General features: G+C 44.6%; 1 protein-coding gene across 1 annotated transcript in view; it reads right to left on the reverse strand.

The window, feature by feature from the left end:
- The window catches only part of RELL1 (RELT like 1), a 60,855-nt gene extending 36,870 nt beyond the window's left edge, over window positions 1–23,985 (reverse strand). Inside the window, exon 1 of the mRNA XM_045834640.1 lies at window positions 23,776–23,985. Within this exon, the coding sequence (XP_045690596.1) occupies window positions 23,776–23,863 (88 nt within the window). The 5' untranslated portion in view covers window positions 23,864–23,985. The remainder of the gene's footprint in view (window positions 1–23,775) is intronic.
- Window positions 23,986–24,106: the final 121 nt, after the last annotated feature.

Below are 24,106 nucleotides of genomic sequence, written 5' to 3' on the forward strand. Positions count from 1 at the left end.
ATAAGCATTAAATACTTCTTTTGAAACCAGAAAGGTCAGCATTCATGCTGCCTGTCACTACCAGAGACAGGGATTGAATCTTTATGGGAGCTTTATCCAGATGCCAGCAATCTGAGAAAATGGTGCGTTATACACCCTCAAAAACCATCTTAACACCTCATCTCAAGCCGACATTTTTTTAAGGATAAGATAGGGTAAATAAGAGGTTTGGGCGGGGGGAGGGGGGAGTTAATTGGGTAGGAGTTGCAGTCCAGCTGCAATTTCCCTAGTGCTTCTTTATCTGTTGCTCAACAATTCTTTCTCTGTTGCAGGAGGTTCCCTCCCTGCAACACAATGGCTCAGATACCATCTCCATCCCTTGCAGGTCCCCTGGGGCACAAGGCTGAATTGCTTATTGACCTCCTGGAGTCTTGTGGTCAAGCATTCCTGTTCCTGGAATAACAGCTTTCCACTTGCATTACTCACTTAAACCTATCAATTGTAACTGAAGCTAAAATCTTTAACTCTTGCGTTCCTCTACCACTTCCTTATGGACTATTCATCTGTCCCAGAACTTTCTCTGCTTCGCCTTCTCCCACCTACCCTCTCCTCAATCTATAGCCAATGGAAATTCTTTCAAAACAACCTACATCTTTTTTCCCCAAACTCATTGATAAATGCGTCAACCTCAGAATGCTGGACACATTTGTCTTCTCCACTGAGCCCTGCTGCTGAGGGTTTAGACTGCATGACCCAGAACCTGGTCCTATTTCTGTCTCAATAAACCCCTTCTTTCAGAAAAACTTTCAGCTATGAAGGTTTTGGTTCTACGATATGTAAAACAGGGCTGTAACAGAACACTACCCAACTACAAATGCCTGTTTGAGGTATATTTCAATTATTTTCTCCCAACAATATGTCAACATTTAGCTACTTTTCTATTAAAATGTAATGCTCATTTGCCCTCATATTTCACAGCTTAAATGATCTCAAATTTCAAAACATTGGGTTCCAATTAGAAGAGTAAGAAGTAAAGTACATTTTGAAAATGCCCAATACCAGAATCCAAAGCAGCATACGGGACGAACTAAAAAACTCTACCATTTGTCCACCATCTTTGACCTCCCTCCCAACTCCCAAACCACAGCTCACCTATGCAGACTGCAGCCTGGGTCACCTCAGCCTCTTCTAACACAAGCCATCACCGCATCTCCAGTACCTCGTGCCTGCAGCAAGAGCCTTAGAAATAGGAGTTCTCAGCTCTCACTGACAAGGATTCCCTTCCACAACTTTACGAGGAAAAAAAGCGTCCAACAAGAGCCTGTGTTTATCAAAATCCACTGGGTTTTTCCTTGCCCCAAACAGGTTTCTTTATTTAATTACCTGCACTAGGTTTAGTTGATTAATTCACTGTATTTTGAGGACTCACTATATATGTAAGTTTTGCCAAGGTGCCATTGAGATGGTCACAAAAGGAGACGTGAGATTAAAAAGATTGAAGACAGCAAAGAGCTGAGGAAGAAGTATAAGGAATGGCTAAAAGTCATCCCCCAAAAGTCAAAAGCCATTTTCTAGCTTGTAACTATTACTTATATTTCCAACTGACTCCAATGGTGAGAGTGTAGCAGAGTGAAATGTTCAGTCTCCCTGACTCCATCCTATTCAAGCCTACATTTTTCCCACAACCTTCAGGCAAATAGTTCCTGCTATAGATATGCTAATTATTGGAGGAATTCTGCTGGACCCTTGAGTTTTTGGAAAAAACTCAAGCCAGCCCCTTGACAGACAGAAGGTGGTTCACTAGAAGAGGCGGGGTTACAGGTACAAAATAATGATTGTTTATCAAAAATTTTCAGGAACCTCAAGACCAGACTCACATTAGCAGGGGCCAATGGACCACGAACAAGGAGATGTAAATATTGCTCGCTCTTCCTTGGATCCTGCTGACACCCGGATGACTGAGTTCATCTATCACCTCTCGCCCCTCCCATTCTCCTTGCCCTTGACAGAAAAGAACCTGAATTCTGTACTCTCTGAAGATGGAACTGAGGAACCTCTAAGGCCCCCATCTTCTCAACTGGGTATCTTCTCAATCAATAAACCTTTCCCTACTCCAGACTCAGACATTTTGAATATTGGCCTTTTGAAGCACGGGGCACATGGGCTTTGGACTGGTCACAAGAGGAGCCGAGATGAAATGCTGCAGAAATGGCATTCCTCAAACCCTGTGTGCATCGCTGGAGGGTTACTAAAATAATGGGGAAAACGATGGCAATAACCAGAGACTCCAGATAAGGAGACCTTGTGACTTCTCCCAAGCAGCTCTGTTCCAACCAAGGCCAAGAGCACTTTGATGATTCTGATAGCTTTTCTTCCCTTTTTATCTGGAAAGGGTTTGCATTCTCAGAAGCTAGGGTTTCCCAGCAGAGCGACCCAACAACTCTATGATGGGAAAGGAGCTTGCTTAGTAAATTGATAACACGCATCAAGTTTGGCTGGAAAAAAACTTTTAAACACAAACATACACACACACCCTTTTTTTTTTTAGTAAACATTCAAATCACAGTACCCAAGGGCAGTCTATTTTTGGTCTAGATTACTCAGATCACTCAACATGCATTCTCTAAAAGTTTTTTTCTTTCTCCAGCTTTGCCACCTGCTACCTCCACAATATTGAACAAGTCACTTTACCTCTCTAGGCTACAATTTGCTCAGCTGAAAATTATGAGCTAGTACTGATGTCTTTTGTGGTTCTCAAAATGCCACAACTTTCCCAACAGCCTATAGCTCCATCTACAATTCACTCTGGGCTGATGCAACTGGAGACAAAAACAGAAGCCCACCCTTCTGTGTCCCCAAGGCAAGATCCAAAACTATCTAAAAACAAACTCATTTTCATAGCAAAACTGCAACAAAACGAAATGTTCAGTGTCTCTGATTCCATCTTGTCCAGCACTGCATTGTTCCCATGGCCTTCAGGCTAATAGCTCCAGCTTTAAACATGCTAATCTCTAGAGGAATTCTGCTTGGGGCTGGAGTTTTTACATAAACAGCCCCTCCCATTTTCCCTTCCGTTGGCATAAAAGAAGCCTGAACTCTGTGCTTTCTTAAGGTGGATTTGAGGAAGCTCTAAGGCATACACCTATGAATAAACCTTTCCTTCCTCCAGACTCTGATGTTTCCAGTTTCGGCATTTTTGAAGCATCGGGCACACGGTCTTTGGACTGGTAACAAAATCAAATCTGACAGACTCATGGGCAGCAAAGCCTGTCCCGATCTAATGTGAGACTGTTTACAACCTCTATTCCACTGAGTTTGCTGCATAAACATTTAATATATTTGCCTAGACTCCCTCAGGGTTTAAGCCACGACCACAAGGGTTTCAGATGGTCACAACTATGAGCCGGCTACTATCACTTTAAATAACAGGAAACGGAAGTTCATGAAGATGTCCACTTGCCCAGGGTCACACAGTTAAAAGCAGTAAGGGCCAGGATGAAACTCAGGCAGAACTTGTTTCAGGACAACACTCACAACCAGCCCCCCCCAGCTCCTGCAGAATGACCTCCTTCAGTAAGTTAGCATTTAAATCGATTACCTACACTAACAAAAGAAGAGAAACCAAAGCAAATTCTACAAAAAAAAAATTTTTACCCAAATTATTCCTATTTTTCACCACACAGATTACCAAAGCCATGGAGCTTTTAAGATCATCCCCGCAGTGCCCGTTACTGAGACACAGCATTTGCCCAGATAAATTTTAAAAGCTTAAAATATATAAAGAGAACAAATGAACTTATACAAAAATTGGAAAATAATGAAAGTCGGTATATGAGTAAGTACTAAATTTTGTAGTGAAGCTTCAGGCAGCTGCCAACTTCCAAACCCCTCTCAGATAAATAGCTGCTGCAGCCCCACACTCCCCCACCCCACCGCTGTGACCGGGCAGGGAGGCAGCACCAGTGCGGGACCTGTCTGCTTGGAGTGTACCCACACCTGACACAAAAGCCCTCCCAATGCATATGGCCATTTACCTTTATGCCGTCACAGTCCTTGAAATGCGACCACAATCCAGGAGCACAGAACTCTGATTCTGGGCAGCAGAGATCACTTTGGGAAGAGATGGAGGCCTAAACAGCTCTCCCAGCAAAACACGCATAAATCAGCCAAGCCTGGCCCTGAAGCCCTGACTGACAGATGCGTCTGGCTAAGAGGCCCTGTGAAAATGCAGCTGTCTGAGGTTTCTGCTAATACCTGGACAAGTTCCACTGCACCTTGAGTGGTGCCAAAATGGGGAGCTCGGTGCACAAGGAGCACCCCTGGATCTGAAGACAGGCCTTAAGAGTCAGACAGGAAAACTGGGAGGTAGCAAGTAGCTAAAGAGATCAAAATACTGCGTGTGCCCAGGACAGTTCCTTCCCTTCCCCCATACCTAGCTCAATGTGCATTCGGCCAGCTGTTGTTAGAACTAATATAACCAAATGCAGTAAGTAAACCTCGATCGGAGTCTGACTCAAAATTTTAAACAATAACAAAAATCTTAAGCAGCTACAAAGGATATTGAGGACAATTGAGGAAACTGGGTTAGACAGAATCAAAGACTTGTTTATTTTCTCAGGTGTAATAATGGCATTGTGGTTATGTAGCGGAAGTCAATCCCACGAGATGCACAGTAGACATACTTACGGGCGAAATGCCTGCAACTTGATTTCAACTAGTCCAGCAAAGAAAGTAGGTGGACAGGCAAACAGGTGGGGTGAGAAAGCAAATACGGCAAAATGCTGCACTCTAAGCGGTTAACATACAAGTGTCCATTTTACTATTCTTCCAACTTTTCTGTATTAGAAGTTCACAAAGTCTTGCCTTATCATTCTTTTTAAATACCCTTTGTGGGAGCCTAATAATCATTTTTAATGGGAAAGTGCATTTTAATTTCCAAAGCAATTACTCAATAAGGAATGTCTGAAGCACAACCCATACTTAGGCTGTGGCTTCTTTGTGTTCCTTTGGAGTTGGGAAAGGAAGTAACTAATGTGATCCAGGGGAAAAAAGGAACTTCACATTAGGTCTCAAAAGAAAAGTTGAAATTTTTTTGTTGTTGTCGTTGTTCTTAAGAGAACGAACATTCTTGACAGACAGGAAACTGGGGAACAACTGGAAAGGCTCCTGATAACTACCAGAACAAAGAACTGAAATTAGGGTGATGTCGAAGATACTTAAAAATAATGATGGAAACTTTCAAGATTTACCATCATAGGTGGGTCAAACCAACTTTGCGGAGTCAGGGGAAGTTCCCAGCATTCTCCACCACTGTCTCCGACCCGCCACTTGAAGTGATGTCTCACGGCCACAGCTCCCTGACCAAACACCGTCCCGCAGGGCACCGAAGGACTGCACACAGACCACAGCTGTGGCCTCACAGCTGCTCCTTGGGAGGGGACCGATTAACTTTTGGATCCCTGTGTTCTGAGAAGCCAAGGATCTCAACTTCTGGACCTGTCCTGAACCTTCCAGAGGACCTCAAACAATGGTTTCCTTTCAGAAGAAAACAGAAGGTTCATCTTACCAGCCTCACCCCAACTGGAGAAAGGTCAGCTCACCAGTATCTGCACTGGGACACAGCCAGGAAGCCACCAACCGCGCCTGAAGGGAAAAAAGGCTGAGGAGCCCCCCAGTAGACTCTACGCAGGAAGACACATCGTGGGGTCCTCAGATTGGGGTGTCTGCCAGGGGCTGCAGGGACCAGGAGATCTCAGAACCCACCTGAATCTCCCCTTCTCCCTTTTCCCATTCTCCTCCCCCTTCTCCTGCCCATCCCAATTCTCTTGTTACTTTCAGTGTGGTCCATTTGAGGAATTTTTTTTTTAAATCTTCACTTACTGACCACGCTAAGTCTCTAGGGGAGGGGCTGGGCAGCTGGAGAACAGAAGTGGAGTGAGACTTGGACTGTGGACCTTTCTGTACCTTGCAAATTCTAAGTTATGGCTATTCGGAAAGGAATGTAGTTTTTAAAAAGTCATTTGTTTGAAATGACCCTAAAGCAACAGAACTTCAGTCATCTAATATTCACTTTAGATTCTTTTCAAAAGGTGGTGCGTTGTGAAGAATGAGTTGCTACATTAAAATAATTGTAAGGGACAATGAAGGACCCGGGGTTCAGTGACAAGCCCTAATGTGTGAGGCGGGGCCGGATCTAAGCCAGGCAAAATAATCCCAAGCCTCGCCCTCTTAGCCACGGTATCTAAACAGTGACTGTAGGAGCAGAGGTAACCCTCAATTCAATCTAGGGAGTGACACATGCCTCACAGTAAACAGGTGGGTTAAACCATCACCCACTGGCCACAGGGCTGGGCTGGAGCCCGGGTCTATATCTACCCACTCTAGTGCCCCAAAACCCTAAAAAGCTGCCTCTCTTCCTATGATCCTAGTATGTATGATAAAGATTTTTTTAACGTAAAAATCATCACAAAAAATGATTCAAGTCAGGTAGAGCAAGATGAACTTTGTATTGACTTCATTTTAAACAATAAAAAACCTCAGCAGGATAAGCTTTCCCATTATTAATTTAACTGCATAAAGCAAAAGCTCACTCGAAAGTATAACTTTATTTAACCCCTCCAAAATTATTATGAAGATAAAAGAAAGACATTTTTCTGTCTATGGACAAAGCATCTCATCCACAAATATCTTTTCACGTGATTACTCACAAAATGCGGTACTTGGAAGCAATTCAATAGTAGCCACAAACCTAATTTGTTCTCATCATGTTAATTATATGATATCTGAAAATCGCTCAGCAGGAAGGAAAGACAAGGAAAGGGAAGAAAAAGAGGATGAAAATCTTCAATCACACACATTATCTGGAGACACCATGCAAGAGACAAAAGTTCCCACCTAAATGCCATCCGATACTTTCACATTCATTATTTTGTCTGAAACCTCTTAATCCCAAGGAAGTAGCCAAGAGGGTGGATGAAGTCTCATTTTGGCAAATAAATCAGTGGCCAGGCAGAAGAACCAAAACTCAGAGCCGCCCACCTCTTCCCCACCCAGGTCTCCACAACATACGTCAATCGGGCATTCTGTGGGCAACCAAATGCAACCTGGAACTCACAGGAAAGTCCCTGCTTATGTCAAACCTGCCCGTTTCCCCAAGCAGAGGGGAGGATGTCCTGTGTTTGTGCCTCTAATCCCTGCCACGGTTCCCGGAACACAGTAGGGGCACCTTAGGCGTTTGCTGCTTTGACCCCGTGAAAGCAGATTCCAACCTTCCAGAAGGGGCCCCAGCTTTATTGATCAGGTGTCCGCTCTCGCTGTGACCTGATAAGCAGTTTCAAGATACTATTTGGTAGTACAGAATGTCCAGTGTACTTACATGCCCATATGCCAAATGCCAGCAGTTTTTAAAAACATTTTAAATTTTTTTCCAAAGCTGATGTACCCCATAGCTTTTATACACTTGTTAGGGAAGCCCTTTCCAAACGATGTAAGTGTACCAACAAGCCCCTGTGCTCATCAAGATCGACAGCAGATGTCAGTTAGCGAAGGTGCGTGCGAAGACCACACATAGCAGCACATGCCTGAAGCCGGCTTTGGGGACGGCCCTCCACTGGATCTGCATGGGACACCAACACATCCCAAACTGCCAAGTCCTAAAGGAGCGAAGCTGGCCTAGCCTCACCGAAAGCACTGCCCTCTTTCCATGGGGTTGACTCCTAACATCTGGTGGTGCACATTCCTTGCAAGAAGAGGTCAAGGAGGGAGTAGGTTAGAAATTATTTAAACTATGGGAGGAAGCTAAACGGCAGGTGCCAGAATAAAACCACCAAATGGGAAAGGGGCCGGGCCCAGATGGCCTGTTTCAGGCAGAAATGGCAAGACTGGGTGCCGGCGTGGCAGGGTTCCCTTAGAAACCAGTGACTGCCTGGAGCGTCACAGAGAGAGAGAGCTGACGCAGAGGACCCGACCTCAGGGAGCTAGGTCCCTAGTTTCTGGGCACAACCCACCCCCACCAGAGTTGGAGTCCAGCCAAGTCATTTCCACAGGGTAGAAGACAACACAAATCAACCCCGTGGGACAAAGATGGGGCGTTACTGAGCCAGCTTGAGCTCGGTAAGGCCTTCCGGCCCTGGCCCCCAAAGGGTTCTGGGAAGTTCAGCTAACTACTGTACCACCAACTGCTAATAGCAGCGAACCTGCACTGAGTGCTTATTTATGTGTCTGGCATTTTCAATGGCATTATCTTTTTTAAAAATCACCACAACTCTGAATAGGTGCTATTACTAAACCCATTTTAAAAATGGAGACATCAAAGAACAAAGTACTGAAGCCAAGGTCGCCCATCCGGGGAACAGCCAGCAGTTGAACCCAGGTCTGTTGCAATCAGGGCTCCAGCTCCGAACCAAAGCTGCGCCCTAGAAAGGACAGGAGGCCAAAGCGGAAGCCAGCTTTCTCTGGGCGGCACTGTGTTCATTTAACTTGGCTCCCAGCTGTGAGACCTCCAGCAAGTCAATGGACTTCCCTGGGCCTCAGTTTCCTCGCCTCTAAAATGAAGATAACAGTGGAATTGTTTCTGAGTCTGAAGGGAGAGGACCTGGGGTCTACCTGAGTGTCTAGCATGCAGCGGGTATGCAGTCAATGTTGGCTGTGATTGCCACAGTGATCGATGACCATGTCAGCGGTCAGTGTCAACACTGGTCTCCTCACGGAGCACAGAGCTCAGCTGGGGATGCCACGCCAACAAGCAGGAAAGGACGGGGAGCCACGTGAGCCACACTGGAGGGGGCAGTGTTAGACATTGAGGACAGAACAGTTACACAAGCCTGGAGGTGAGGGGGCAGCTGCCACAACTGCACTCCCACACTGGGACTCAGGCCAGCAGTTTCTCTTTCTTCCAGGAACGGGAAGTGGATGCGGATTCAATAAAACCTGCGAAAGTCCTGGACGCGGAGCTTCCCCTTTAGTCACAGGTGAAGTCGGGCAGGGTTCCTGCACTGCAGGCATGCGGGGTGCCTCCTGGGAATATGGGAACTGGAAAACAAGGATGACTCAGTGCAGAGCGCCACGGTTTGCACCCCGCCCCCAACCCCGTGAAGTCCTCTAATGTCAAGTCCCCACAAGTGCTGTTAGAGAAAGAGCAAAGTAAAGGTGGGGCCAGGACAGGAAATAAGGATCCCTTCAGAACAGGCAAGCAAAGAAATGATTAAACGGAATTAGGAAAACCCTAGACATTGCAGAGTTGATTTTAAGGGGAAGAAATGAACGTGGAAGTCACTAGCATAAAACGCAGCGGACAGTGTTGACCTTCAGTCAAGTTCCATGCGATGGGATTATCTACGGCTCTTCTCTAGCTGAGTTACAGCCTTGAGCAGAAAATCTATGAGTGATCAATGCTCATCGAATTCAGTACTAAATCTAGAATGATGGAGTGGTTTTTCCCAGTGAGTCAATTATTGGAAAGAGAGGGTGCATTGAAGTTATCTTTTCTCCAAGTCTATTTATCTATTTTTTGGCGTCAAGAACAAATTAAAAAAAGAAAATCTCACTAGCATTTAAAAAGGAGCAAAATCAAAAGGCCATCCTGATTTGCATTTAACACTGTTGGAACTGTTCATTACTTCTTGGAAATCCCAAACTTTCCTTTGACTTTTAAAAAAAACAGCAACACTATGTATGAAGGGATCAGTTTGCCATATCCCTTTGTCCAAAATGATCTCACTTGTTAATGAAAAATGGTAAGTGAATAGATAATTATAAAACAGGAATTTGAGCTAACATGATCTCAGTTTTATTGGAAAATAAGATACCAAAATGATTACACTAGTTATCTCTGAGCGGTAAGATTATAAATTGAGGTTCAACCTAATAGTAATATCAACGCTGTAGAGGCAAACCAGAATACTGGAAATCCCTTGGTAAGGAGACTGCCTCTGACTGCAATCCACAATGTTTTCACACCAGATACATCCACTGACGAGAGGCAGAGTCAGTGTTATGAAACCTTTGGAGCACACCACAGAAGACAAGAGTCAAAGAAAACCACACAGTGGTAAGCTTCTGCTTTATTACACTACACAACACAATGTAAATGCATAGACAATAAGGCACTAACCTGACAATTTATTTTCTTTCCCACTACATTTTTTAGATGCCTTTGAGTCTTTATAGAAATAGTAAACCACTATCACTTCAAAGAGATTATTCCAGGCACAAGTTTTAATGTTGTAAGTCGCTTTTTTCCCCAATAGGAAATGCTTGACTGTTTCATTTTTCCAAGAACCAATCCTCTATCACCCACTGGGTGTCCTCCAGTTCAATTCAATTCTGACACCAACTCCCAGTACAAACCCCGCAGGTTGAAGGACTCAGCTCCACAAGACTGCCCCTACTTCAGATGCCAGCTGCAAAGAGGGTCCCAGGCTGACCAACAGAAATTCAGGGCTTCCCACGATCTCCCTCAGGCTGGACACTGTGCTATAATGACTCACAGAACCCAGGGAAGTGCTATACTCAGGAGCACTGTTTTATTATAAAGAGTACAAGTCAAGAGAGGCCAAATGGAAGAGATGCATAGGGTGAAGTAAGGGGTAGGCACAGAACTTCCACGCTCTCTCTAGACACACCGCCCTCCCAGCACACCCACATGTTCACCAATCCAGCTCCCTCCACCTCCTTGCTCCAGAGTTTTTACGGAAGTTTCATTAGGCAGGCATGCGTGACTAAGTCATTGGTCATTGGCAATTAACCCAGTCTCCAGCCCCTCTCCCTTTCCCAAGTAACAGGGCTGGGCTGAAAGTGCAAACCCTCTAATCATGTAGTTGGTTCCTCCAGCAACCGGCCCCATCCTGAAGCTATCTGGAGGCCCACCCTGGGTCATCCTTTAGCATTGAACTCAGCCATGGTCTAAACAGGCTCCCAGTTAATAACATATAATCCTATCACTCAGGAAACACTAAGGGCTGCTGGAGTTCTGTTCCAGGAAGCAAGGACAAAGACAAAATACATATACTCTTTATTATACCACATGGACTCAAAGTCAAGAGTCTTTACTAATTTATGTGTCAAGATGCATGCTGAACAGTGTGGGAAAGATCAGCCGTTTTATCACAGGGTTCAAGCCAAAGAATTCTCAGCCCCACACAGGGATTCTCTTTCCCTCCTTTAAATCTCCCCCTCCAGTCCTGACCCCTCCCCCCTCACACAGACACGAGGACACACCAAATCTACTTTCTACGTAATAATTTCCATAATATGTAGGCACCTAATGTTACCAAATTATTTTCAAGGGGGTTATTTTTCCTCCCCCAAATAGGGTCACATAATAAGAAATCCAGGGACTAAGAAAACAGACTTGCCAGAAATGAGAGATGGAGCCCTCACCCAAGCAGGGTTTTATAAATTGCCTCAGGGCTGATCTGCATGTTTTATTTAAAGACACTGCAGTGGACATTGATGGTGCCGGGGTTCACAGCCAGTCACCCCAAGAGGTGCTTCCGTTGTATGCGGTTGTTCTGAGCTATGGGCAACTTTAGCAAAGGGCTCAGGGGAAATATCTGCCTCTCCTTTGACTACCTGGAAAAACTTGGCATTAGGGGCCTTGCCCATAATAAGAGAATATCAGAAATAACTTCTTTTGACCTGTCTGTAGGGCGAGGCAAACGCCTGTTCACTGAACATCTGCCCTTCTCAACATTCTGCAGTGACCCTTTGAAGCCTCCAAGGTGCATTAACACTCCCCTCATTCAGGATGTCTTATGTACCTCAACCCCACTTTCTGATCTGAACTCCTCATGCACATGGGGTCTCTGACTCTCTCGTGCATGAGGAGACATGTGTCTGTATTAAACACATGCATATGTATTGGATTTGGTTATTTTTCTCTTGTTAATCTATCTCACGTCTATTTGATTATAAGACCAGCCACAAGAACCTTGAGGGCAGAGGAAAATTTTCTTCCTCTCCCACAATGGCCAACACTGCCCTTGTGGATGAAAGAGAAAGGGATTCTATGAAGAACAACCTCTCAGGGAGGTCTGACCATAAATTCCTAACTGGGCATGTCATGGTGGGTAGTCATGCTCCAAGTCTATACCTTCTCTAAGGAAAGGTTTTAAGCCAGCCCTGTCTACTGTTCTTGTGCCTCTCGGCTGACACACTTTGGAAATCACTGCAGTAATGCTGCTCAAAAGGGGTAGTAATCCTCAAGAGAGCACATAACCTTGTCCAACTATCCTGTAAGGCAATCCCCACTTTGCTTTCTCCAATCATCATGACATCCGTCCCCGCTTTGATTTCAAATGCATAAAAGAAGCTGAAAAGCTGTTATTCTACCAAGCATTTGAGATCTTGCTCCCCAGCAAACGTCCTCCGTTTAGCTCAAGTAAACTCAAAAAAGTCCTCTACAGATTTGAACCTTTCATACGTCAACACCCTGCCTACCAGGAGAGAGGAGAACTTGAACAACAATAAGGCTAAAAAATGGAAATAGATAAGTCTTCTAAAAATAAATGTTTAGCGATGAATTCAGGAATCAAGTTGATTTGAACAATTCCAAAGAATTTACTCTAACATAAGAAAAATGCACAGTTAGCTAGCTTTTCCCATTAATGAACACTTCTTGGCCTTCACACCCTCAAGATTATATACTACACTTCCTTCATGACTCCCATTTCCCAGCGTTTCTTAAACTTTGAAAAATTATTTCTAGCTACATACTACAGGTGTTATATTAAACCTATATACCTACACAGGTCAGATTTGTATTACTTGCAAAGGGTTGTATTATTTGTTTGATCCTCCAAACAACTGAAGTATTACAAAGAACAGTTCTTATCTTCCTTCTCGCCTTCTCCAGTGGAGAAAATAGGAAGAGAATCTCAACTGCTTTGATGAAATTATGAGGCCAGGTCTCAAACTCAGGTCTTCCTGAGCTCACACCCGGGGCTCTTCTATTACATCGCAAAGCCTGAGTACCTCTTCTGGTCCCCCATCTCCCACTCCACCCCATCCTTGGCCCCCACGCCCACACAGTAAAGTGCATTGTGCCAGGAGCTTCCCAGCAGAACCTCAGTGTCTGCCCTGCAGTCTACACTGGGTCTGCAATGACTTTGCCTTTCTTGCCTCCCGGCACACCTTTGCATAGGCTGTTCCCTTTCCCTACGCTCACTTTAAGGTCCATCTAAAATGCCAAGTCTCCCCAGTCTGAGGTGTCCAACACATGGCCCACAGGCCATATGGGGCCCAGGATGGCTATGGAGGCAGCCCAACACAAAATCTTAAATTTACTTAAAACATTATGAGATTTTGTTTGTTTGTTTTCATTAGTATGTGTGTATTTAATGTGTGGCCCAAGACAACTCTTATTCCAGTGTGCCCAGAGACACCAAAAGGCTGGACACCCCTGTAGGCTGTTCAGTCTTTAGTGTCTTCCCTGTAATCCCACACAGCACTTTGCCTACACACCCCGGATGATACCAGACACATTCTCCATTATTATTCCATAATGATTTGTATGCCTAGTTTATCTCCCCCTTCTCAGTCACAGGTTTGTGAGGACAGAAACCAAGTCTGTTGTTCATTTTACATACCCTACACAACACCCAACAGTGGCTCACGTAAGGCCCTCATTTTTAAATAAATTGCACACTGTGTGTAAGAAATATCTATAAGTTTTATCTGCAAAGACTCTTAAGATACCGACTTGGCGTTTACGAATGGAAAATGAGCTTCACCTTCCAAATCTGACTTTCTGGCTCCATCGCCTAGCTATAAGCAATGTCCAAGGCCTCTTTTTTCCTTTTTTCCTGTGGTTGTTTTGTGTGTTGCCTTTAACAGAGGGGGGAGGAGGATGGAAAGAATTAAGGAAGCAGCAAAAACATTCAGGCCGTACAAGCATATAGCACAAACACGCAAAGAAAAGTGAAGGAATGCCTGTTCATTAACCATCTGCCACTTCACCAATGCCAGGAAATTCCACACTGCTGTTTTTTATAATGCGAATAATTCACATGATTGTCTTGAAGACTTCCAGCTATGAGGAGCTGCTAGGACATTTGAAAATTATTGTTACTGGGTTCTACTGTGAGACAGAAAGCCCAGTGAATTCTTCAAATCTCCACCCCTGACAGGAATCTCAGAAAAGCACTTTCTGTTTGTACACATGCATGGGGAAGAAGGCTTGGTATGTTATGGGTACTGAAAAGAATTTGTTTGTTTGTAACCTTACCTACCTGACACTTAACCTTACCTGTGTGACACTTCATGTACAGGTTCTTTATAAATCTTCAACCACTCGGCCAAACTCATCTGGCCAGTCAAGAAGAGTAGTATCATAAGCTGTCTTATTTGTGTCTTTTCAAGAAACTGAAATCTATTTTCCCTTAATATCTACCTTATGCCAAAATTTTATAAAACCCATTTACAAAGCTAATGGCATGTAAATTGAATTACTCCCTTCAAGTATTTACTCTAAAAGCAAATAAACAGTCCATGAAGAATTCCTTGGACAACTGACCATTTTCTACTTAGAACAAAATCTACATTCCATTTATAAGATGCCTTGGTTTTCTCCTTAGGTAGGTGAACCTACAATTTGTTTTTAATTTTTTTAAAGTAAAAAATAATAATAATATAAAACTTTCCTTTTATTGGTGGTGCTGAGCACAGATGACATGCAATTTCACATAACATAAAGCAATGAACACACACCTAGCCTTGGCTTCCCCTCATCTGTGACTTGAGTGAGACATTTCACTTCCCTCCACCTTGGCTATTTTTCTGTAAGTCTCAGTTTCCTCATCTCTACAGAGAATACGGCAACCTGCTCCTTGCAGTGGCTGCAAGAGGTAAATCTGATCAAGCAACCAAATATCTGAGCGTGTCTTCTGTGTGCCGTGTGTGGTGGCCGCAGGAGCTCTAGTTGAACCCAACACAGTGGAAACAATTGCCTATAATTACCGGTTAAAACATGGAATGGGTGTAACATGTATTCAAGGACTCCAACAGGATAAAATCAGCGAAAATACCTAGGAACGGTTTCCTGGAAGTGTTACCCTCGATTCCAACTTGAAGGACAGGTGGAGAACAGAATGTGGACAGCCCACAAGGAGGGCAGGGATTTCCAGTTTAAAATAACCCTCCTATTTCTTCCATCTCCCCTATCACATTCTGATACTTAGGCAGTATTATGTGGGCCTGTGTTAGACCAAAGCAAATATGCCAGTCCCTTCCCCGACCTAATGACTCAAACACACACGGGTAGGGCCCCGTGACCTGTGTTTTAACTGCCCTCCAGTGAATTTTGCTGCACGCTCAAGTCTGGGAACCGCTGCTGGAGTTTTGCTTGCTCTCAGGTCCTCTCTTCTATGACCTCGAGTTCTCTTCAGCTGACTAACAACAACATTTTTACAAGTTTAAACTTCATTTCCTCCAGAAAGTCTTGCTCAGCTAGACTCTCATCCGGCCTCCGGCTGCAGGTGAGGTACTCTGGCCCCAGGCCACGCTTTCCTAATCGAGGAGCCAAGGACACTTTATCAGGATTGCTTGTTTAGTCGTCTTCCCTGATAACCTGTTGCCTCCTTAAAGGCAGGACTGAGTCTGTTTGGTTCACGTCCCTTTTCCCCAGGGTCTTGCACACAGTCAGGCAGCTTATTAATATTTGCTGAATTAATAAATAAACAAGAAACTTAGCCCATGAAACAAAGGTATAAAAGAAATGTATGAAATATTATGAAATATGATATATACACAATTAATAGGTACTGGTGGTAGAAACACAACTGAATTTAGTTTGTCTTTGGAAAGGGCTTCATGAATGAATTTAGGTTTTGAACACCTCTGCGCTGAAAATTTTCACGAGTACTTCCAAACGTATCCATGTCCCACCACACTCACCCGATAAAGGCAGTACTTGCTTACTTTTTTATTGTCATTCTTTCTATCCCTCTGACCAGGTTTTTCCACCCCGGGTTTGGAGCAATGTGGCCCATAGGCTGGCAGACAAGGCAGACTCTCATCACCTTGGGAAGTGAGGAGGAGAAGAGACTACAGCGTAGATTTGTGGGTGAACCTTGGAAAGCCTAACTCTTTGCTTCATTATAAAGAAACAGCCTCGGGCCGAGTCAGAACACCTGGATTCCAGCTCTGGCTTCCTTCCTTCCTCCCAGCATTTAAATATCTGCTCTGTTCTGGGTCCTGTGCTTGGATCTGAGTCTTGGACAGAGACCAAAACACATAATGTGCCCCCCCCCACCAACCTAATGGTCTGCCCCACTGCTTCTGCTGCTGCAGACAATGGCCTTGCCCACCTTCCCAGGCCACTGAACCTCCTGGGCTCAGTGTCCCCATCTGCAAAGACAGGGATTAACTGCAAATTGACCCCCAAGCCCCCTCTGACTCTAAAAGTATACAATTAAAAACAACACAACTAGTTTCAGAAATTAGTCAGCCATGGTGATTCTCAGGGCCTGCACGCCCCAGATGCAGAGCTGAGAAAGCGGACCCTGGAGCACAGGGACCAAGGGCAAACGGTGACCCAGGAGCTTTGCCAGAAAGCTGGGTCCACCTCGGAGAAGGTGTCCAGCTCGGTCACAAAGGGAAGAATCTTAGGCAGAACAAGGAAACCAGCTGGAATCCAGGCTTTGCTAACTTAGCTTCCTCACCTACTGAATAAGAAGCTTTGGGGAGATTATGTAGGTTCCTTCCTGCCCTAAGGCTACAGGATTCTACTTCTCAGTCTAATTTGTTTTTTTTTTTTCAAGGACTACCAAACAATTAACTCAATTCTGCCGCTATCCGTGGGGAGACAGCATCAGACCCCGCCCCCCCAGGTTAAGGGCTTCGATCTACAAGGCTGCCCCCCCATCGCACCCACTTCAGATGCCACCTGTCCTTCCAACCAACAGGCTATAGATCACAGGCTCCAAAGACCCCCCTCTTCGGGTTTGATTACTTTGCTAAAGGGCCTCACAGAACTCAAAGAAACAGCTCACATATTAAACTGCTGGTTCATTATAAAACGCTATAACTCAGGAACAGGCAGATGGAAGAGATGCATAGGTATGAGAAAAGGGCAAGGAGCTTCTACACTCTCCTGGGCGCGGGCACCGCTTTCCCTCAGCTCCACATGCTCACCATCCTGGGAGCACGTCAAGTCTCATTCAAGTGTCCCGCACCCCCCCCCCCCCAGCTTGGTCTGCAGCCTCCTGCCCCTCCCTCTTTCCCTATGCAGAAGTCAGTGGGGGTGAGGGGGCACGGCTGAAAGGGTCCACCCTCTATTCACTTCCAGGTACCACCCTAAGTCACTCCTTAGCATAGTGAAAAATCATGCCAATAGGGTAATTACATCAGACCTTAGGGGAAAACTGTCAAAATTGTATAGCTAAACCTATAGATGAACTGGCTAGAGATAAACCAATCAGTGAAGCTTCCAAAATTCTTCCCCAAAAACGTGTCCCATAAAGGTAATGGTTCCTTTCCTTTTTTCTTTCTCTCCTTTCTTGCCTAATTTCAGTAGCTAAATGGCTCAGTCCTACATATCCCCTGCGTCCCAAGAGAGTTAGTTCCGTGCTAAGCCCACCAGTCCCTACTGCTCCCCCTCCCCCTGCGGCCTGGGGCAACTACCCAACAAAGCCTTCTCAAAGCCCCCTGCCCGATACATCCTACCCTTAACGCCCAAGACTCAAGAGCAAGATGACAGAGGGTATCTAAAAGGAAAATCCCATCTGACAGCTGTGGCAGGTCAGTAAATGGTTAGCATTTGGCTAAAGACAGAATGCTAATAATATTCTTTTTTTAACACTTATTACATGCCAAACACTGTGCTGTGCGTGTTTTATCTCTGTCCAAGTACTAACCAGGCCCGACCCTGCTTAACTGCTGAGATCAGACAAGATCAGGCACATTCAGGGCACTATGGCAGTAGACCATGCATATGTTACCTCGAAACAATAGTCCATGGGGCAACTCTGCCGTATTTCTCCATAATATAGATAAGGAAAGTAGTTTAAAGATTTTTTCCCTTTGTATCATAGGCACTTTACTAGTGGTTCTACACAAAGATGGGTGAACAAAATAGGGGTAGGAGAGTCAGGGAGAGCTGGCAGCTGCCTGGGATCCTGGGATGAGCAAAGACGAGAGAATGGGGCCTTGGGATATCTCAAAGGGGTTACAGAAAACCAGTTCCCCAAGTTCAAATCATTTGGCAAAAGAATCCTCAAGGTGAGATGACTGGGCACAGAAACTCAGTTTGCTTGGGGCATCTGCCACCCTCTTCCCATTCCTCCCTCCCCAAAAAGTCCCGTGGGTGGATTCTATTCCTCTTCTCCCTCACAGAGACAACTGTGTCAACAACCGGCAGAAGAGAAGTCTGGCCTAATTCCTCCATCAAGTGTCCATTACAATGGCCACCCATCCCTAGAGCCACCAAGAATAAACAAAACTTCAGCTTTTCCCACATAGCTTACTTCATTAGATTCTCCACTAAGATACCAAAATAGTGCTTCTTTTTGTGAAGCGCCACTCATTTAAGGAGTCATTTTCTCCATAGGGTATTTTACTATTTTGAGCAGTTTTACATTTGGCTGCCCACAGATAAGAAAATATGAGTCATAAAAGGGGAAACGCAGGACCATGATCCCATATCTGAAAACCTGGAGTTCAGATGTGCCTCGAAATTCTGACTGTGATTCTAGAAAAGTAATGCCATGTGTTTAGCACACATTATGTAACACTCAGAAATCAAACTCATTCACATGACTGCAGCAAAAGTTAGCAATACTCATGCAGAGATAAATATATACTGTGGAATCTCACATTGGTTCACATTAGGGTTGACCACCAACAGAACATGCAAAGAGCCTCCAAACAATTTTTTGATTTTCAGATTTCAGAATTACCCATAGAGGATCATAGACATATGCAAATGGCTCGGATATTTTTTTTTAAAAAAAACTAGTCGTCACACTACTAATCAAAACCATACAAATTAAAACCATCAAGGCACCAATTTTTACACTACAAAGTAGCAAATACACTTTTCAAAGAAAATGCCAACCGTGTGAAAAGTGAGTCCCTTGACTGTTGCTGTGAGAACGTGGACTGGGACACCCCGCAGGTCCCCAGGACTGATGTCCTCAGTGCCCCAATCACATGCACACCTTTGACCCCCAAATGCCTTTTCAGGAACTCCTTTCCCGGGAAGTCATCGATATCTAGAGAAAGCTTCATGCATAGACGGTCACTGAAATAATGAGTTTTAAAAGTCATTTGAAAATAATTAGCAACAACTGAAATATCCTAAAATGGAGGCACAATGAGGTAAAATGCAGTGAATCCATAAAATAGAATATGATGCAGCCATTTTTCGAGTATAGGATAATGGAGGAAGCTTCATATAGAACATTAAGTGAAAAACGCAAGACACAAAATTACATTTGCATGATCCTATCCAAATAAAAGAGAGAGAGAGAGAGAGAGAGAGAGAGAGAGAGAGAGAGAGAGAGAGAAGACCAGTATGAAACAGACTAACAGTGGCGAGTAACAGTACCTTGGAGTAATGAGATCCCCTTTTCCTCAAACTTTAAATCTTGTGGGGAATTTTCCAAACATACCAAGAGCACTGTAGTTTAGCTGAGGGAAAATGGGAAAAGAAGATTTGGAGGCTTGCCTCCCAGTCAATGGCAGCAAACTCATAAATCTGAGGTGTCACTTTGGGCTTTTATATATTCATAATGAACCTATCATTGCAAGACCATCCCCTCCTCCAGAATGAAAACCTTACACTGTTAGTGGTATACATTTATTAGATAGTTCGGTCCACATTATAATATCATCCCAACCTGATGGACACCTTGGGGAAGAAATTCAGAAAAAAAATACACAGGATAAAAAAATATATACCACTTTGCCATTTTCTAAGGCCTTTCAAAGACAATAGTTCATTTGATCCCTACTGGCAGCCAGAAAGGCAGGCAAAGACGGGAGCTGGCACACGCCCATTTTCCAGGGAGAGAATGGAGGCAGACAGCCACACTCCCAAAAGTGGCAAGGCCTCTTCTTGACTTTTGACTCAAGTCCAGGACTCGGCAGATTCAATGCTCTTTCTGCTATATCTTGCCATTACCCTTTGTGATTCTTTATAAATACCTTAGAATAAAAAGAAATTTCTCACTTGAAAGAAAAAAGTGATTTACTAATATAATAAGAACAGGCTTTAGAATTAAATAGATCTAACCAAGGTCAAAATCCAAATTTGAGTGACCTTTTCTTTTTTTTAATTTTATTTTAATTTTAATAATTTTAATTTTAAAGTACAGTTTACCTTCAATACTATTTTGTATTAGTTTAAAGTGTACAGCATAGGGGATAGACAATTATATACTTTATTGAGCAACTTTTTCAAGCTAACTTCTCGGATACTCAATTTTTCATCTATTAGGAAAAAAGAATATTTAAATTATTCCAGTATTTATTACAGGACAGAGTGTATAAGAATTAAATGACCTGAGTACATAGACCAGAGCCAGCCACTAAGCAGGTATAATAAACATTGCATTCCTCCTTCAAAAAGAGTAGAGTGTCTATTATGAACTCACTCCAAATTCCAGTTATAGTCCTGGGTGGCCACACCACACTCCTTATTCCACCTGCTTTCCGCAGCCCATCAAATCTTTACCAGTTACTGATGTAAGTGTCCTAAAATAATTAGAAACCACCCAACATAACAGTTTTAAACAATGACAATTTTAATTATTTTGTCAGTTTTAAATAATTTCTCAATATATAACTAAACTTCAACTTCAAAGCCAAACAATTCTTTAAAAAGTAACAATAATTTTTTTTTACTCCCATCACCTTGGCCTTTGACCTCTCTCATTCAAATTCAACTGCTGAAACTCCCAAACAGGCTGTTTGATTAATTTCTTTGGAGTGGGGTGGGGGATGGGGGAGAAGAGAGGGAATGACAAGTACTTCTCAAATTTTTCATTTCCTCTTTAAATTAAACTTGGACTTGGAATCCCAAGCTTTAAGGGGTGCTTTCTCAAAATATTCTGTCTACTGATTATGTTTGATGCGATGTACATCTGAGTAGCTATCTGGCCAAAGGAGAACCAGAATTTAATAAAGCTTATCTTTGGCATCTAAATGAGGAGTCAGGAGGCTGGATGGCAGCCCACAGAGCCCAGGGAGAGGGCACTTCTTATTCACCAGCCCCTGGACCTTTGCTGCCCACTCCTTCCTCAAAGGCTGTGCCCACTGTCACACAGAGAAACAATAAGCCCAAAGGTTGAGTAACCAGAGAACTTAAGGACACACATAAGCCAAGATGTGAAAAACCATCCCTTCTGCTGCTTGTGGGATAGAGTTTCAAATGCTGTTACTGAGAGACAGCAATTTAATGGGCTTCTCCTACTAGGCAGGAAGTGAGAGTCGTGGCCACTACCCACTGTGCAGTTATCTGTTCTACTTTCTCCTGCTGCCCACCTTCTCATAGCCTCCTGCTTACAATTTTTCGTCTTAAACTCCCTGTCTTAGAATCTCAACAGGACTGCCCAGGCTGATTTCTGCTCTGTTTTCTCACTCAGGAGCAGTGGGTATAGTAGAAAGAGAATGAATGAATTTTGGAATTAAGCTGCCTAGGTTACCAAAGATAAAGATACATATAAAGATACACACACACACACACACACACACACACACACCTGCTAGTGGTTCTGCTTCTCTGATTAAATAAATGCTGGCTGATAGACTAGCTATGTGATGTTGGACCAATTGTCTAACTCCTCTGGGCCTCAGCAGCCTCACTGGAAGTAAGAACTTCCTAGCATTATGAGAAAAAGTGTACAAATGCATATGAAGTGCCCAACTCGAAACTTGGCCCATACCAGGTACTCAACATCACTTCCCATTTCTTTCTCTCTACCTCCCTAACACTCTCTACAAACATGCACACTGTCTTAGATTCCACTGGGTAACCAATGTTGACTGATCAGGTCTCAAGTCACCCCAACACACTTATACTCTGGATTCTTTCCTTTTTAGACACCTTACTCTTTTCAAGTGTTCCATTTCATTAAAAAAGAGACAGAGAGATTATTGTGCAATTAGATGAGAGTTTTCTTCATTCTAGTCCTGAGAGCTGGCACTGCTTAGAGGCCCAAGGAAACACAAACTTACTCTAGGGATGGTTTTCTCTGGTTGATGGAGGATTACATGCAGCATGTGCTGAATTTCACTCCCAGGTTAAGCTCTTCAATTTCTGGAGCAACTAACTTTGTATCTCTAACTACTGTCTACAGCCTCGGGTCGGGTTTGAACCTGATAATGCACTGACCTGTCTCAGCAATGACACTCAGGCTGAACACCAAAATCTCCCGTGCAATAACCACGTCACTAGCTGCCATCTCCCCAGGGAGGATGGCTGAAGGAAATACGTGTCTGCTAATAAAGGCTCAGGAGATATACTGAATTTTTCAGACTGTGAAACGCACTAGACCATAAGACACACCTAGGTTTTAGAGGAGGAAAATAGCAAAAAGAACTTTGAGGCAAAAAAATGTGGTAAAATATTTAATAACATAAATAACAGGCTGCCGCCCCCCCCTCCCCAGCAAGCCAGGTAAGCTACATTCGGACTATAAGACACACCCCCCTTTCCTCCCAAATTTGGGGAAAAAGTGCATCTTATAGTCCGAAAAATAGGGTATGTGTCATTCTGTTTCCTTCCTAACAGAAGGAAGGAAACGTTCTGTTTTCTATGAAAAAGGGAAAACCAAAGTGAAGAATAGTGTATGTTTTTATGGAGGAGACAGCCACCGTTGGAAGGCTTCCAGATGCTTATTATTTGGACCTGAAGAGGAGCTGCTCAAGCTAAGAAGAGCTTGCTGATCTAAAATTCCAGGTCGTGGTGACCCCAACTGGCCAAGAAGGTATATATTTATTATTATTATTTTTAAATTACTCAGTAGGTGGCAGTTAAGAGGGGAAATCCCTGGTGCCTACAGTTATAAAAACAAGAGTTTGAGACAGGACTTCCATAAAATCTACCCATCCTGTTAGATCTCAAAGAAAAATTCCTGCTCTACATTCATCATTGGAGATGACACCTTATCAGCACGGCTGGTGGCTTCCTGCTCTGACCACATTAGGTTCCTTTTGTGGTGACAGGACTCGACTAAGAAAAAAATCTAAGTTTACAAACGCGCCTTCCCTTTTCCAAGCCTGATTCATACAGGATATGTGAGAAGAAATCTGAAATCCCCAACCTGTTATAAGAATCCATCCACCACTAAAATAAATTAAAACTTGGAAACTAAAGAATTGAAACTCCCCAAGGTTTTAAACTATAAAGCGGGGGCGGGACGGGGGGGGGGGGGCGGAGCGGCGACAGCGCCAGTGCACCCGGTCCCCTGTGACACGATCTTCCGCTCGCCCGGCCTTTGAGGACAAGGGCGGCACAAAAGGGGTTGACGGGGCTTGGAGGTGCCGAGCGGAAGCGCACCTGAGGCATGCAAGACCAGGCTCGATCCCCACACCCGGGACAGCTCAGAAGTGGGGGGCGGGGGTAACAGGTCCTCCGAGAAGCCGGCGAGCAGAGCGAAGGCGGGAGCCCCGCAGGCGGGAAGGGAGGGATCAGATCGGTCGCCAGGCTCCGCCAACTCCCGGGCCACCCCCCGACAGCTCGCAGTTGAGAGCCCGCATTTCGCCACTGGCCGGGACTACAGCTGCGGGGGGCGCAGCGGGGCTGCAGTCTCTATCCTTAGCCTTCTCCAACGAGCCCCGAGCTTACGGAGAACTCACCCGGAGCCACGAGCGGCAAACTCACGGCGCCTCCCACAAAGACAGCAGCGGTGAGGACGGCAGACCCCGGGAGTCCCCGCGAAGCCATCGCCAGGTCCCTACGTCCTCCTCCCCGCCCTGGGACGCCTTGTCCAGGGCTTGAGTAGACCGCACGGCTCTGGAAGTGGCTGGAGGACGGAGTGCTTAAGCTCTGCCCTAGTGCAGGGCAACCCCGCCCCGCTGCGAACCCTACCCCACCCTGGATCCTCCCCTCCAGTCCCACCCACCTCGGCTCCGCCCCGCCTCTCCGTGCCTTGCCCCGGGCTCCGCCTGACTTCGCGTGAGGCCCACG

Source organism: Phyllostomus hastatus, unplaced genomic scaffold (assembly GCF_019186645.2).
Source record: "Phyllostomus hastatus isolate PE091 unplaced genomic scaffold, TTU_PhHast_1.1 phas_contig_196, whole genome shotgun sequence".
In the NCBI taxonomy this organism is placed as follows: domain Eukaryota; kingdom Metazoa; phylum Chordata; class Mammalia; order Chiroptera; family Phyllostomidae; genus Phyllostomus; species Phyllostomus hastatus.